General features: G+C 36.7%; 1 protein-coding gene across 2 annotated transcripts in view; it reads left to right on the top strand.

Annotated features, from left to right (window-relative positions):
- LOC150093639 (thioredoxin domain-containing protein) overlaps window positions 1–15,847 on the top strand; it is a 115,022-nt gene that overhangs the window by 50,510 nt on the left and 48,665 nt on the right. For both annotated transcript variants that reach the window (XM_090412834.1, XM_090412833.1), the window contains exons 4-5: window positions 147–212; window positions 5,696–5,791. In XM_090412834.1, the coding sequence (XP_090268960.1) occupies window positions 147–212; window positions 5,696–5,791 (162 nt within the window). The remainder of the gene's footprint in view (window positions 1–146; window positions 213–5,695; window positions 5,792–15,847) is intronic.

Consider the following 15,847-nt stretch of genomic DNA (forward strand, 5'->3'; position numbering starts at 1 on the left):
AACAGTGTTGTGATAAACCTGAACAAGAACCTATTTGTTTGGAGTTCCCACTAGATTTATTATATTTTTGCTTAATATTACTTATATACTTAAACAAAATCTGTAGTTTAATTTATGTTATGACAATATTTGTTCTTTATTTTTAGTTGTAATTCTTCTTTTTGTGGAAAAGAATTGGCTCTGCGGGCAACAATTGAAGGTGTGGCTACAAGGTATCTTCATTTCAATAATTTTCATTCATTTGTGTTATAAGTTATCTTATTTTTAAAATTTGTAATTTAGAAGTGTGAAACATTAAAAAATTGAGATTGTTACTTCTCAGTCCTTCTCTTATTTTTAATTTCATATTTGCAAGAAATGTATATTTCGTAATCACTTTAAAACTTAAACATTCAGAATTTAATTATGGAATTGGAAACAGAAAAATATGCTGTTTTAATAGTATATTTTGTATGTATCCTAATGTTTTCTAGCAAAATACACTATCTGATCAAAAGTATCCAGACACCTACTTGAAACTGTAATCAGACTTTCCCTGTGACACTCTTTCCAGTAGTGGGCATTATGTGGTGGGTCCACCCTTTGATTCTCTGACAGCTCTAACTCTGCTGGGGAGACTTTCTATTAGGTGTCAAAACATCTGGAATAGCAGCCCATTCCTCCCGAAGAGGTGTAGCTAAAGCCGGGCGTGATGTGGGTCGTTGTGGTCTGGAGCAAAGTCAGCGTTCTAATTCATCCCAAAGGTGTTCTATAGTGTTCTGGGCTAGCCAGTCCATTTCTGGAACATTATTGTTCATAAACCATTCTGTTAGATCTGAAATAGGAGACTTCAAATTTTACATGATCTCACCATTCCAGAATCTAACAATTAACAAAAAATATATATGCATGCTTATCTTTTAGCGCAGTGTAACTGTTTTTTTTTTTTTTTTGACAACATCTTGTATGATAAACTGTGAATTATGTGAATTTAAATTAATGTATCTATATGTTTAGCATGAATGTAAGTCAGAAAAAGGGGTAGATATGAGAGAAATCATTAGTGAAATATTATAAATGAAAGAATGAGTTTTATTCAGCAACATAGGGCAAAATTTCCCTAATACTATAAGAGCAGCGTAAGCACCCACGGGCATCACATCTAAGAAGACATCATGACGCATACGTTCCCGGAAACAAGTCCCACATGTTGATCGGTGAAGTCACCCAGCCTGAGACCAATGGGTGAGATAAGAGAAATTCAAACTCGGAAAGGTGGCACTCTAGGGGAGCGAATGAAACCCCCGACACGGAAGTAAATCCCCCCCATTTTTTTCTTGTTCCTGCATTTCTCTTCGTGTGCTCCAAGAGTTCTTCGCAGTTCAGCTCTCATTTTTGAGGGCTGACTTACGATAGGATCCGGCATGACACCGCAGCAGATTTCGGCAAGATCAACCGTGGGCCATAATGAGAAGGTCATAGACTTAAAATCTTAACAGAGAGACAGCGTCCAGCTCAGGCGAGCACATGTAACCCACGTGGCGATAAGATCGAGACAACCAGAATCAAAACAAAGAAGGAAGGACGGAAGAAAACCGATAAAGAATAGATGAGTACTCTCACTTGTTCTAGCCCCTTTTGAGAATTGACTAACAGTGTTAAGAGAATGCAACCTAAAATTTGTAAAAATGGAAGAAAGAGTGAAGAACTAAGATTTATGTAAATGACTATGCTTTTGAAATGAACTTTAAGAACTTTCAGTAAAATAGAGATTCTGTCGTAATTAATCCGAGAGAGATTATAAAATGTGCTAAAATGCCTTAATGTCCAATTGAGCTGTAATTAAGAATGTATTATATGTTGAGTTATTGAATTTGCTAACATTTTGAAGTTAATGCATAATGGTTTTAAGAGTGAGAGAGTGAATGAATGGAAGAAGTTTAAAAATTAGATTTGATAACCACCTTAACTTGTATGGCATTATATAATGAGTTTAATAAATATTCTGATTCCTTATGTGTTTCTGATCATGATGACTGACCCTTCATAAAACTTCGAACCTGTGATCGTGCGTGCGTGCGGGAATACCCCAGTTGAAAGTAGTAGGGCACGACTGCAAATAAATTAAAATAAGCTAGAGAACCCAAGGCTCCTAAGAATTCAATTAACATTATTAGTGGCACCTGATATTCTATGATTACCCTAAAGGCTGAGTTTATCTCTAACCTTAAGGCCCAGGCTGGTGCAGATAAAAAAAAAAAAAAAAAAAAAAAAAAAATTTTGCCTGAGTGACCAGGATAACTCATGGAATTCAGGGAACAGGTAATTTCTCATGGCCCTTAAAAGGTTAAATTACGTAAGAAAAGGTATAAGAGAAGTGAGACATAAGATTAATATTAATGAAGATCACATAACAGTGGCGCAACCTACTTAACAAAGAGTTACATACGATAGAATTTGATATAGCGGCTGAAGTAGGAAAGGATGAAGTTACAGGGTGTTCGGGATAAATTTGACAGTTTCGTAAGGAAAAAGAAAATCTTCTTTGTATCTATTAAATTTAATGAATTGACAAAAAAACATTACAGGCAGAGTTAATTACAATACTATCAACAAGATTTACTCAAAATAACCACCATTAGCATCGATCACAGCTTCAATTCTGCTTCGGAACCTCGAACAAGCTGATGCTACAGTCTCCCTGGGAAGGGCCGCAAAAACTGTTTTAATTTTATCTATTAACTGGGCTTTTGTATTACTGGAAGTGCGATTGGTGTCTTTTTCAACTGCGCCCCATACAAAATAATCCATGGGGTTAAGGTCTGGGGAGTTTGTAGGCCAAACATTTGGACTGGTGAAGTCGTAGAAATTTTCAGACAACCATTTTTGACTTTTCCCAGAGGTGTGGCAAGGGGCCGAATCCTGCTGCCATACATACGGCCTACCATTGGCTACCCTTGTTATCCAGGGCTTGACTACAGTTAGCAACTCCACGAACAAAGCCCGAATTCCAATGCCAGGGTTCTTCAACACCTGTTCCTGCAGATTTGCGAGGAATTCTGCTGTACGAACGCAATCAGATCGTCTGCTAGGGATCTTTCTTCTTGCTACATCCTCGTAGTCACCATTGCAAGTCTCTAGTTCATGCCCGATTGTTTTTACTGTATTCAGGGAGCATTGGGCAGCAGTCGTAATATCCTTATTTTGATGGCGGGCACGAATCATCATGATAAAAGTTATTCTCTTCCATGATTCAGGTGGGTTCCAGCTATCCATCCTTTCTGACATCTTGTATATGAATGAAGAAGGGTCCAAACTTTTAAATGAAGAGAAGTGTGTGTTAATGCATGTAACTTACGGAAAAATATAATTAATTATAAATATGTCAAATTTATCCCGAACACCCTGTAAATAAATTGCCTCGATATATCAATATCAGAGATATACGAACGCAACAGTTCCCTCGCAGACCTTGCTTTATGGCAGGTAGCATTGTCATGCTGATACAGACAATAGTCATCACCAAATTGATCTTCTGCCATAGACAATATGCAACAGGTCAAAATGTACTTGTACCCTTCTGTATTTAGATTTCCGTGTAGTGTTACGAGAGGGCCAAGTCCATTCCATGAAAAACACCCCCACACTGTAAATCCACCTTCTCGAAATTTCACTGATAACCACCTTAACTTGTTGGCACTATATATTCGCGTGCAGGAATCATTCTTCAGGCATTCACCACACCCAGACCCTCCCATCAGACTGCCACATGGTAAAGCGTGATTCATCACTCCAAATCACACATTTACAGTTGTCCACTGTCCAGTGGTGTCACTCTTTACACCACTGCAGGTGGCTCTTAGCATTCACAGGAGAAATGTTTGGTTTATGGGCAGCTGCTCCGATCATGGAAGCAATGGAGAAGTCATATTCACCTATACAAGTTGCCAAAAGGTGTCTCATCTTATTATTAAATTGCTCTCGATTTAGAGAAAGATGTTGGGAGTGATGAGAGCTTGGTCCACCTTTACCACAAGTTACCTCAGGCCTGAAGATACTTCAGGTGTGAACTTTGTTTGCTTACACTTGGATAAAGGATTAAACTAAATTTATTATAGTCTAATCAGGTGACTTCCAACATCTTTCTCTAAATCCAGAGTAATTTAATAAGGTCAGACACCTTTTGGCAACTCGTATAGGTAAATGACTTCTCCATTGCTTCCACCTTGGTATCACCATCTCTGGGTCTGGCTCCCACTGACGAGACCTCAATAAAGATCGAAACCAGTTGGAAGCTTGGGTGATGAATGGCAGTGCTGTAGCCCATGAAAAAACTGGCCGAGTGGTTAGCGTATCCGCTCTCCAGCCAAAAGGCTGCGGGTTCGAATCCCGCTGTGGGTATGGATGTTTGCGATTGTCCTTGGAAATACTAGTGGTGGTGGGCGGTGGCAGATGCCGTTGGTGTAGTTGCGGTCAGTTAGTGGATTGAGTGACGGAGATAGAGTTGTAGAGCAGGTGCCCTCCCTTGATGAGTCTTTGGACTCCCTGGAGGTGTCTAATAATAATAATAATAATAATAACTTCCATCATCTTTCTCTAAATCCAGAGTAATTTAAGGTGAGACACCTTTTGGCAACTTGTATAGGTAAATATGACTTCTCCATTGCTTCCACCTTGGTATCACCACCTCCTGGGTCTGGCTCCCACTGATGAGACCTCAATAAAGATCGAAACCAGTTGGAAGCTTGGGTGATGAATGGCAATGCTGTAGCCCATGAAGTTTTAACTGAGGCTCAGCTGTTGCTGTCACCCAGGTCCTGGGTGGGAAGGGAATAATTAATAGCAATGCTGTAGCCCATGAAGTTAACTGAGGTACGGCTGCTGTTGTTATCCCTCAGATGACATATGAGCAAATGAGTGGCTCTGCTCAGTGGTGAGGTGAGCCTGCCATGGGGTAGAGCCAATGCTGAGAGTTCTTCTCAGTGGCAAGGTGAGCTTGTTGCTGAGGGGAACAGCACTGAGATTTTGGATTTTGACCTGTACTTGAACATTCAATAAAGGTCGGAACCTGTCTGAGTAGTGGCCCTTCCCTTAATGCATAGCATTATACATGTCTGCAAGGAGATGTGCTTTTGCATTATGAGAGATACTAAAACAAGGAGTGATGAGAGCTTGGTCCACCATTACCACGAGTTACCTCAGGCCTGAAGATACTTCAGGCGCGAACTTTGTTTGCTTACACTTGGATAAAGGATTAAACTAAATTTATTATAGTCTAACCAAGCGGAAAAAACTTCCAATATTTGTAGCCTAAACTAGATTTTAAAAAAAGTTTGTAAATGTTAATTAAAAAATTAAATTATATTTGCCAAGAATTATATTGTTTAATTCTTTTACCCAAGTGTAAGTAAGCAAACTTTCTGAAGTATCTTCATGACCAGGCTTCATGTGTACAGAGGCTGATGACTTCACATCAATTGCTCTAGTATCCCAAAATCTAAAGCACTGCAATGCAAAGCAGTGCTTTTGGATGCGTATAATGCTAAGCATTATGGGAGTATCACTATCCAGACCTTTATTGAGGTTTCATTGAGACCTCAATAATGGTCTCGGTATTAAATTAATTATGCCTTAACCATTCTTCTTCTTATTGTTGTTATTGTACTAAACATATACATCTCACTAAAAGCTGAATCGCATTTTATTTTTCTTCCAGATTGAAGAATAAGATAAATGTTGCCATTGTTACAAAAGAATCATCACCAGAATTGTATGTTAGGTTCAACATTAAAAAGTGTCCAACAGTAACATTGTGAGTATTTTTAAACTCAACAATTAGGTCATTTCTTCACTTGTTAATATAATAAATTCATATCATCAGTCAAATAACTGATTTACTGTTATGCAGATTACATTCAGTTGAATCCAGGTTAAAAGTGCTGGGTTCAACTTAATGAAATCTGAATAATAATACATTAATCACTTTATGGATGATAAGATTGTTTTTTCAGCAGTTGCCATTGCTATTTGCATATATTTCAAGTTGGTCTTTTGTTAAATGAAGAATTTGCATTTTGTCTCAACCAGTTCATTGTACAGTATTCTTTGTTAGACTATATGAATATACAAAATTAAAGAACATTTTGTACTTTCTGCTGTTTTATTCTTCATGTATTTTTTGATGAAAATGTGTGAGCAATTAGTTTACTATATGTATACAGCAATTCAATCCTATACTGTTAAGTTTCTTACTGTATCTGCCAAACTGACCAGGTACTCATAACTCTAACAAGGTATGTGAAAGTGCATTCTACAATGTAATGCGTGTCAGAGCTGTCTGTAAATGTAAGATTTTTGATGAACGAAGACCAGATTTGATGCAGAATGACACCCTGATTCTTTTTGCACTTAGTAGAGGCATGTAGCATTTTGGAAGTCTTCTTAACTTTCCTGACAAAACAGTTATGATCAATGTAAGTTTTTTGCTGAAGTACTGGATGGTCTTCACTGGCTGTGTGAAAAGCTAAACCAGATTTATGTGCTTTTCATTTTGACATCTCTAAAATGGTTCTAATATAGATTGCTTCAGAATATCTTTCAGAACTAAATATAAATGCTTCATGAAGAGTGAATCTTGTAGATCTCCTCAGTTTTTTTGAGTGGAAAGATGAGATTTCAGAGGTTGTAAGAATCTGGAGATGTTGTATAGTGGGGTGAAGGCCACTATTATGTAATGACATGGATGTAAAGGAGGATGACTGTGTTTTTGAAACCTTGTTTTTATGTCTTGGTGTGATATTTGTAAAATCTTGTCAGTCATCTTGTATCCATATACATTAAAGGAAAGAGTATAGGAGGTAACAAAGTTCTTTATTTTTTATTCATTCATTTATTTATTTTTCTGCGTTGCTGGAGATATTATAGGCTCTGTCCCATAGTAGTTTTGATTATTCCTATCTTCTGTAAGAAGTGGTGGTGAATGGAGTCTACCAGTGGTAGTGGATTTTCTGTATGTTGAATAAGTGAGTCTTTTGTCCTCAGACTTTTAAGAGAAAATAAAGGAAAGATGACATAGAGTAAACATTATATTAGGATATAGGCTGTCAAGATAGTTTTTGTAGTCCTCAGTTTTTTGTTTGAACCTAGCCAGACAATGAAAATTTAAATTTTTAATGGTATTTTTCTATGACTTTCTTTTCAAAGGATTTGATAAATAATACTTAGTCAGAACTCGGGATAAGGAGGTGCCCATAGCAAGACCTTGAGTTTGTTCTCCTTAAATTGAAAAAAAAAAAAAAAAAGTATTTAAAAGTATTAACAAGATGACAGTAGATCCAGAAGGGGGAAAAAAAAAAAGATCTTGAGGTAGCTGTAAAGTTTCTTTACTGAAAACATTTGTGAATGACATATATATCAAAAATATTTTTCCACCAGATTATGTTTAATACCAAACTGCAGTCTGGTTGGCTGAGTGGTTAGCATATCCACTCAGCCTTGCGATTGTTTTTAGGTTGGAGATGAATTTCATTGTCTTGTGTGAGACCACCATCTGTGCTTATTGGAGGCCTGGAGTGGCTTGAAAAGGTTCTAGATTTGGTCTGTAGAGCAGGGTTTCTGGACTATGTGAAGGGGGAGAGGAAAAACATACACACACAGGGTGACCATAATTAAAGAGGAGGTATTCAGAACCTCCTCTTTAATTATGTAGCGAAATGCATTGGATGAAATTCAACCAAACTTGGTGTAAATACACTCTGGAACTCTATTTTTTTTTTTTTTAATTTACAGAAGGTAAAAAATAGTACAAAATTCTTGTTAAAAAACGTTTTAATTTTCTTGACCAAAAAGCTCTGGAAAAACTTTTATTGGGATTATATTGATCAAGTGTATATAATAAACAACTAAGTTATACCAACTAGTTTCACTAAACTGTTTGTAACAGTTTTTTACTTTTTAGTGCCTTACATCAGTTATGTACCCTGAAGATGCCAACAGACTTAGTTGGTGAAACTAGTTGGTATAACTTAGTTGTTTATTATATACACTTGAATATAATCCTAATAAAAGTTTTTCCAGTACAAAATTCTGACACCAGGGGACATCTGGTGCTATAAACTCATGATATTTGCATGATCTCACTGTTTCTACTGACGAGTTGGTGGAGATAAGGAAGACCGAAATGGATTCGCATCAATCTGATAAGACTGAAGTGCTATGGATCTCACCTCACCAGAACATATATTGCTAGTCAAGCTTTACTATCAACAACATTTTAATGCTAATGCTGTGTTTTGAGAATTCCAGTGTTTGAAGGATAGGAAAAAAGGTCCAATACCACTAACAAATCTTAGAAAAATTATTTTATGATTTGAAAATAGCAGATCTTTAGCAGAAGCCAGGAGTAGGGAGTAAACAGATTATTCCTCAACAAGTTGACGAAGTTGCAACCCATTGTGGAAAACGGAATGAATGCACAAGAAGCAAGCAGTGCTCGGGCAATATTAAGGCAACTGGACATGCAGTACTCAATTGTGCAGAAAATCCTGCATCAAATACTGAGATTTTTCCCCTTCAAGATCTCCCATACTCAAGCTTTGCTTCATGGTAATGTGGAAACTCAACTGCAGTTTGCCCTGATGTTCTTAGCTCGAATGGAGGGGGGGGTTTGATGCATAGCCATGGAAGATCTTATGGAGTGACAAGGCACATTTTTATGTGAATGATGGTATTAATTCACACATTTGCTGCATTTGGGCTGCAAATAATCCTCGTGTTCCATCAGACCCGCTTACACTCACTGAAAGTCAGTGCTTTATGGTTTCACTGCATCATTTATTATCGTTCTGTACTTTTTCAAAGAACTTCACCTTACAGGACCAGTGACTTGTACCATCGTTGCTGTTAGGTATTGAGAGATGCTGTGCAACTTAGTTGTTGCACAGCATCTCTCTCTTTGCTGCTGCAGTTGTGCAGCAGCAAAGATGCCTTGACTCTACCATATTCATGCAGGATGGAGCATCACCACCACCTCATGTTGGATTGCCAGTACAGTATGTTACAAAAATACTTCACAGAACACTGAGTGATTAGTCATGCATTTCCCACAGCACTGCCACCTCGTTCACCTGATTTCAACTACTGTGGCTTTTGGCTGGGGGAGCCATCTGAAACACTTGGTCTATGAAGGACATGTTCCTGATTTTGCGACTTTGAAAGACAGAATAACACAGCATGTGAGGTAAATCAATGCAGATCTGTTGCATTCCACTGTAGAAAATGTCATTCACAGAATGCACTTCTTAGAAACATCATATATAATTTCAAATGCCCTTGCAGGTAGTTTGAAACAAAGATGATTCTTATAATGGTGGATTACATTAATCCCAAAAAAATGCACTTACAGTGCTAAATGATGTTCCCTGGAGACAGAATTTTGCAGAAGATAAAAAAACGTCCGTTTTTTATTCAGTTGAATTTTGTCCAATACATTTTTTGCTACAGGACACTGAACACCTCCTCTTTAATTATGGCCACCCTGTAATTATATATATTAAAGAAAAGAAAAATCAGCTAATGCCTTTTATTCCTGTATAGGGAGTAAGCAAAGCCATGTTAGTCCTATCTAACTTTTGGAGACTCAGTGGGCAGTTCAATCTCCACTGGTAGCTAATTGGAGATAGCTGGCCCAAGGCCTTTGCTGATTTAAGCAGCCCACAGTGAAGAGAATGCTCAACAAGTGCAGCCATCTCATGATCCCTAACATGATTTTTTAATGTCTGAAATAGTGTGGCTTCTATGGTCGATTTTCTTGAGTTTATAGGATAAAAAACCCAAGTTTGGGGGAGAAAAAATCCACTTGCAAGTGCCAGAGATCGTCTAACTCAGGAACCATTAGAAAAAAAGACTTAGATAAAGTTCCTCTAGTTGGCAACTAGACTTGAACTTATGTCTATCTTCAGGCAGTTTAGCAATGAGTAGTATAAAAACTACTTTCACTGAGCTACACAGACTTCACATTCCCATTTTGGTTGGGTGTGCTGTCATGTTGCTTATGTGCAACCCATGCTACATAATTCACATCAATTTGACCATATGATTCAATTTTTATCAATTTATGAAAGTTTCGAGAGGGCATAGAGCATAAGCACTCATCTTAATTGGTCCATTGCAATTAATTGTAGGATAACTTTGAATACTTTATCAATTTTCCAAATATCTTAAGATTTAAATATGGTTGAACATCTGATTAGGAGCACTCGTGTTTTTGTACTGCTGCGGCTAAATGATTAAGATCAGAATGTTCATGCTTATTCCAAATGCATTTCTCTTTCGGGAATAATAAACAAGGCCAACAAAAAAAGTCTAGACTGTATTTCACATCTAGTTAACCAATTATCTCTGTTGTATTGTGAAATACAACACTTAGCAGAGAACACTTGTTTGGCTAATCTTTCCTCACCCATTCTGTTTAAGTGACCATACCACCTGAGATTAGCTCTGCTAACGCATTCCTGGATGTTGACAATGTCAAGTTTTTATCAATTTATGAAAGTTTTTTAATATCATCGTTTTTAATATGATATTGCCATTGATGCAATCTGTTCACACCAGTAATCTTTCTCAGGACTCTCATATCTGCGGTCACTAGTCTTTGGTCAAGTGTTTTACTTCTGACCCAGCTCTCATATCCATAAGTTAAAACTGGTTTGAACACTGTCTTGTATATTGATAATTTAGTGTTCTATATAATTTCTCTCTTATTCCATATGAATTTATTCAATTGACTTCCAACCATACCAGCTTTGTTGATTCTGTTGTCTATTTCTATATTGAATTTACCATCTTCACTAAAAATCGTGCCTAAGTAGCTGAAATGTTTTACTTGTTCCACAGGTTCTCCGTTCCCAATGCAGTTGACATTTTCAACGATTCTACCTATTTTCATTGTCTTTATCCTTTTATTGCTGACCTTCATACCATAACTATTACAACAGTTATTCGATTTAGTCAGGGAATCTTGCAAACTTGTAGCGGATTTATTTAGAAGCATAACATCGTCCGCATAAAGCAAAGAGCTGACATTAACGTCTCCAATTCTGATATCATGTTTAATATCACTGTCTTTCATAATGTGATCCATATTGATAATGAATAACAGAGGGAATAATGTACATCCTTGTCTCACACCAGATTTAACATTAAACTGTCTTCCTGTACTTCCTTCAATTCTAACTGCTGACTTACAACTCAAATAAAGACTAAGTATTACTTGATATAATTCCCCATTGACACTATATAACTGTAGCTTATTGAATAGCTTATCTCTTGGCACCTTATCATATGCCTTTTTCAGATCTACAAAACTTAAATACAGGTCTTTGTTATATTCCATGCTTTCTCAGCTATTTGTCGTAAAGTGAAGATTTGATCCTGACAGCCTCTATTTGGCCTGAATCCAGCTTGTTCTTCACCAAGCTTTTCTTCTGCAATTCTTCTCAATCGTTTCTCAAGTATACTTGCATAAATCTTGCCAGGAACACTCGGTAGAGAAATACCTCTGTAATTCTCACATTCAGTTTTATTTCCCTTTTTATATATGGGTACTATGAGAGCTCAACTCCAATCATTGGGAATTTGTCCCTCTGTCCAGGACTTCTGAACTATGCAGTGCAGCCACTGTAAGACTTTTAGACCACCATGCTTCAGCATTTCTGGTCGAATATCATATACACCTGCTACCTTTCCACATTTCAGGCTTTTGATGGCTTTTTTCTACTTCAAGTATGGATATGTATTCCTGATTGTATGCCTGGTCAGTGTTTTTTACTATTGTGCTGTCATCACTGCTTGTTTCATTTAGCAATTTTTCGAAGTAATTGCTCCATACTTAATGGATATCTTTTTCTCCCATTTTCATGTCACCTTTATCATCTCTAATTCCTTTTACAGCACTCTTTCTTCCATTTCTGAGCTTCTTCAACAACCTCCAGAATATCTTATCACCTTCTTGATATTTATTTTCTATGTTCTTGCCAAAGTCCTCCCATGACTTTTGTTTAGCTAGTTTTACACAGTGTTTAGCATTCTTGCATTTGTCTCTGTATTCTCTAAGAGCACAAGCTGACTTATTTGTCAGAAACTTTTGATATGCTTTCTTCTTTTCCTTCACTGCCCCTTTAACTTCCTGTGTACACCATGGAGTTCTGATTTTTCTATCCTTGCAGACAACCTCACCACATGCCTCCTGGCTGAATCAATCAGGGTTTTCTTCAGTGCTTACCACTGGAATCCCCAAGGTTTGATTCCTGTTCTCAAACTCTTTCATTTTTTTTTCAATAATGTTTGTATACTTTAGTCTACAGTTCACATCTGAGAGCTGCTCAACTTTTATTCGCTTTAAAACTTTCTTACATGTTATTCTTTTCAATATGAAATTCAATTTTTATTCTGCTCAAGACTAAATATTGATCACTTCCAATTTCAAATCCTCTGTATACTGTGGTGTCCTGCACAAGGGAGAAAACATCACTATCAACAATAACATAGTCATTGAGACTTTTCTTATTCCTTGCCTTTTCTCTCCATGTGAATTTGTGCACATTTTTATGCTGGAACATGGTGTTAGTAATAACCCATCCATGTCCTGAGCAGAAATCCAACAAATATTTGCCATTATTAGCTTTGCTCTTTTCTCCAAATTTTCCTAATATATTTTTGTATGTCTGACAATCATTTCCTCCTCTGCTATTTAGTTCCCCAACAAGGACTAATTTTTCATTGTGTCAGTTGCTTTCTCTAAAGCATAAAAAAATTCCTCCATTTCTACCTTAGTAGAACTTTCTGTGAGACCATAGGCACAAATAAGTCTCATTGTCCAATTCCCCATTCTGATAGTTGCCCACATCACTCTACTTGAGACTACCTGCCATTCAAGAAGATTAGCCTCATATTTTGTGTTGAATACTATGGTTACTAAAGAGGAGACCTCCACATAGCCTGGAAAGGAATGCAGAGAACTGACCAGGGCTTCTGACCTAATGTCCAATCCTCGCCTTCTTGTGGTGCACCCTGTTGGGTATCTACCTGGATAATTTGGGATTTAGCCAACCAAATTGTATTCTTATTGGTTGCCCGGTTAAACAAGGCCCCCGTAGTTTTCGTCAGGGAACCAGGGCGAACAGCGAAAAGTCGGCAACTGGAACAAATCCTTAAACACAACCCAATTCAACATCAGAGTTAAAGATCAGTACTATCAACATAAGAAGCCGGAATGGCAAAGAAATGGAGCTATCTGAAGAATTAGATAAGTATAGTTCGCCCACCGATTAGAGGTCCCTCGACACTTCTGCGGATGTCAGAAAAAGGAGAATCCATTCCGATAATAGGATAATCAATCTATCTTCTGGGATGTGTTTGTTTATTATTACAGGTCGGAAAATTTAGCTTTTCTTTTACGAACATTGTAGTTTTTAAAGTGTAACTATTTTGCTTGTATAACAGTTGGAAAAATGTATGTAGAGTATTAACAAAATTAAAAAAGGTATAGCATAAAACAAAAATTTAACTAAGTTTATTTTTAAGAAAGTTTTCAATAAAATAAAAGTAATTATACAGAAAAACAGAAATTTTTTCAAATGAACTTAGATATTCTAAACTTACAGTTGAGAGAACTGAGACACTTTAATGTCCTAAACCGATTAATTATTTATGACTTGTTGCGACTCTTTTAACAAACCCATGCAAAAAAAGGTTGGAAAAAAAATACTGTTATCAAATCCTTTTAATCTTTATAGTCATCTGAATCGGTGTCCGAATCGCCATCACTTTCACTTAAACTAATCACCAAAGGTTCGTATAATTCTTCGATAATTCCGTCTCTGTCCCAATACCTATTTTCCAATGAGGTGACATGAATTCAATATTTTCCCCAGTTTTGAACTGTAATACTTTCAATCGCCTGTTCTGAAAGCTTAAAATGTTTCGACATGTCAATATCTCCAGTTACATCGTGATGGCGAATGAAACTTTTCACTTCTGCCCAAACATACTCAATAGCATTAATATCGCAATGATATGGTAGTAGCCTCAAAGCTAGAAATCCATGCTCTTTGAGCATCATGTCGAATTTAAATAGTTTAGTTGTGGGTGAGTTTCTTTTGACCAAATTAAGCAATTCAATTTTTCGCATATCTGGGGAATGAGAAATGTTATTTGCAGAGAGCCAATCCATAAGAACTTGCTTCTTATTAGACCAATTTGGAACTTTGTTTAATCGAATAGAGTGATATGAAGCATTATCAATTATAACAACAGCATTTTTAGGAAGGTTTGGAATCAGTTTTTCTTCTGCCCACTTTTCGGAGATCGTAGAATTCATTTGCCTATGGTAATTGGCTTTGTATAGTAAGTTCGAATTCAGTAAAAAAACCATTTTTCCACTCGCACACAAAATTGTTATGCGCCGTGAGGCATTTCCAATTTGTAGCACTCCACATTCTTCTTTAGACTGCCAACATTTTCCATAAGTTAAATTACTATCAATCCAAGTTTCATCTAGATATACAATCGGTCTTTTCTCCTCCCTGAAACGTCTTATTGCTCTCAAATACTGCACTCTAGATAAAAACAATATCACTTCGCTCCATGATAAGTTTCCTTTTATTCTGGGACTTTTTAAAAAAATTCCGATTTCATGAAGTATTTTCCTTAAAGTTTCTCTTTTCCAAGGAAAATTAATTTTTTCTTTAAGCACAGGAATCAATTTCGGAACAGTTGCCACTCGTCTCGACCACATAAAATTCATGAATAGTTCTTCTTATAACGTCTACATCAAAATCATTCAAAGCTACACTTTCGATGGTTTTATTTACGCTGGCATTTTTTTTTTTTTTTTTTTTAGGAGATTTAAATTTTGCTTAACTTCACCTTTTGATTCCCTACGAATTCTTTTAACATTCGACCCTAATACGCCCGCAATTGCACTTGCACGTTTTATGACTTGAGAAAGGGGAACAAGGAGAAGATTATTTTTTCGCAGAACGTCGGCACATTATTCAATATTCTTTTGTAAGAGCTACTGAAACATTTAACAACAGAACTTGTTGACTGTACTGGATCCATCATACAAATTAATAATAAAAAAATAATGCAAAAAAGCGACAACAAAAATCAAGCTAGTACTAGTACAGCGACAGACAAGAAGGAATGTTGGCGACAAATTCGTACATTTCTTTCTCCCCTTCAGCATGAATCAACTATTCTGGGCAAAATGCCAAGGAGAGCTCTACAAACGGTGGGTGAACTATACCAGATCGACATAATTGGGGTGACTGAAACAAAAAAGACAAAAACTGGCGATCTTTCTGAGCAATAAATACAAAATGTTATATTCAGGAAATGATAATCAAGGAAAAGGAGTAGCCATAATATTCAACACAAAATACGAGGCTAATCTTCTTGAATGGCAGACAGTCTCAAGTAGAGTGATGTGGGCAAATATGAGAATGGGGAACTGAACAATGAGACTTATTTGTGCCTATGGTCCCACAGAAGGTTCTACTAAGGTAGAAGTGGAGGAATTTTTTTATGCTTTAGAAAAAGCAACTGACACAATGAAAAAGGAAAAGTTGGTCCTTGTTCAGGATCTAAATAGCAGAGTAGGAAATGACTGTGAGACATATACAAAAATTTGGTAAAATTTAGAGAAAAGAGCAAAGCTAATAATAATGGCAAATACCTGTTGGATTTCTGCTCAGGACATGGACTGGTTATTACTACCACCATGTTCCAACATAAAACTGCGACAAATTCACATGGAGAGAAGACGCAAGGAATAAGCAACTGCACCTCTGTAGTGCAACTGGTAGAA

The sequence above is a fragment of the Typopeltis vanoorti genome, chromosome 23 (genome assembly GCF_054136105.1).
Source record: "Typopeltis vanoorti isolate ZY-2024b chromosome 23, IOZ_Tvanoo_1.0, whole genome shotgun sequence".
Taxonomy (NCBI): Eukaryota; Metazoa; Arthropoda; class Arachnida; order Uropygi; family Thelyphonidae; genus Typopeltis; species Typopeltis vanoorti.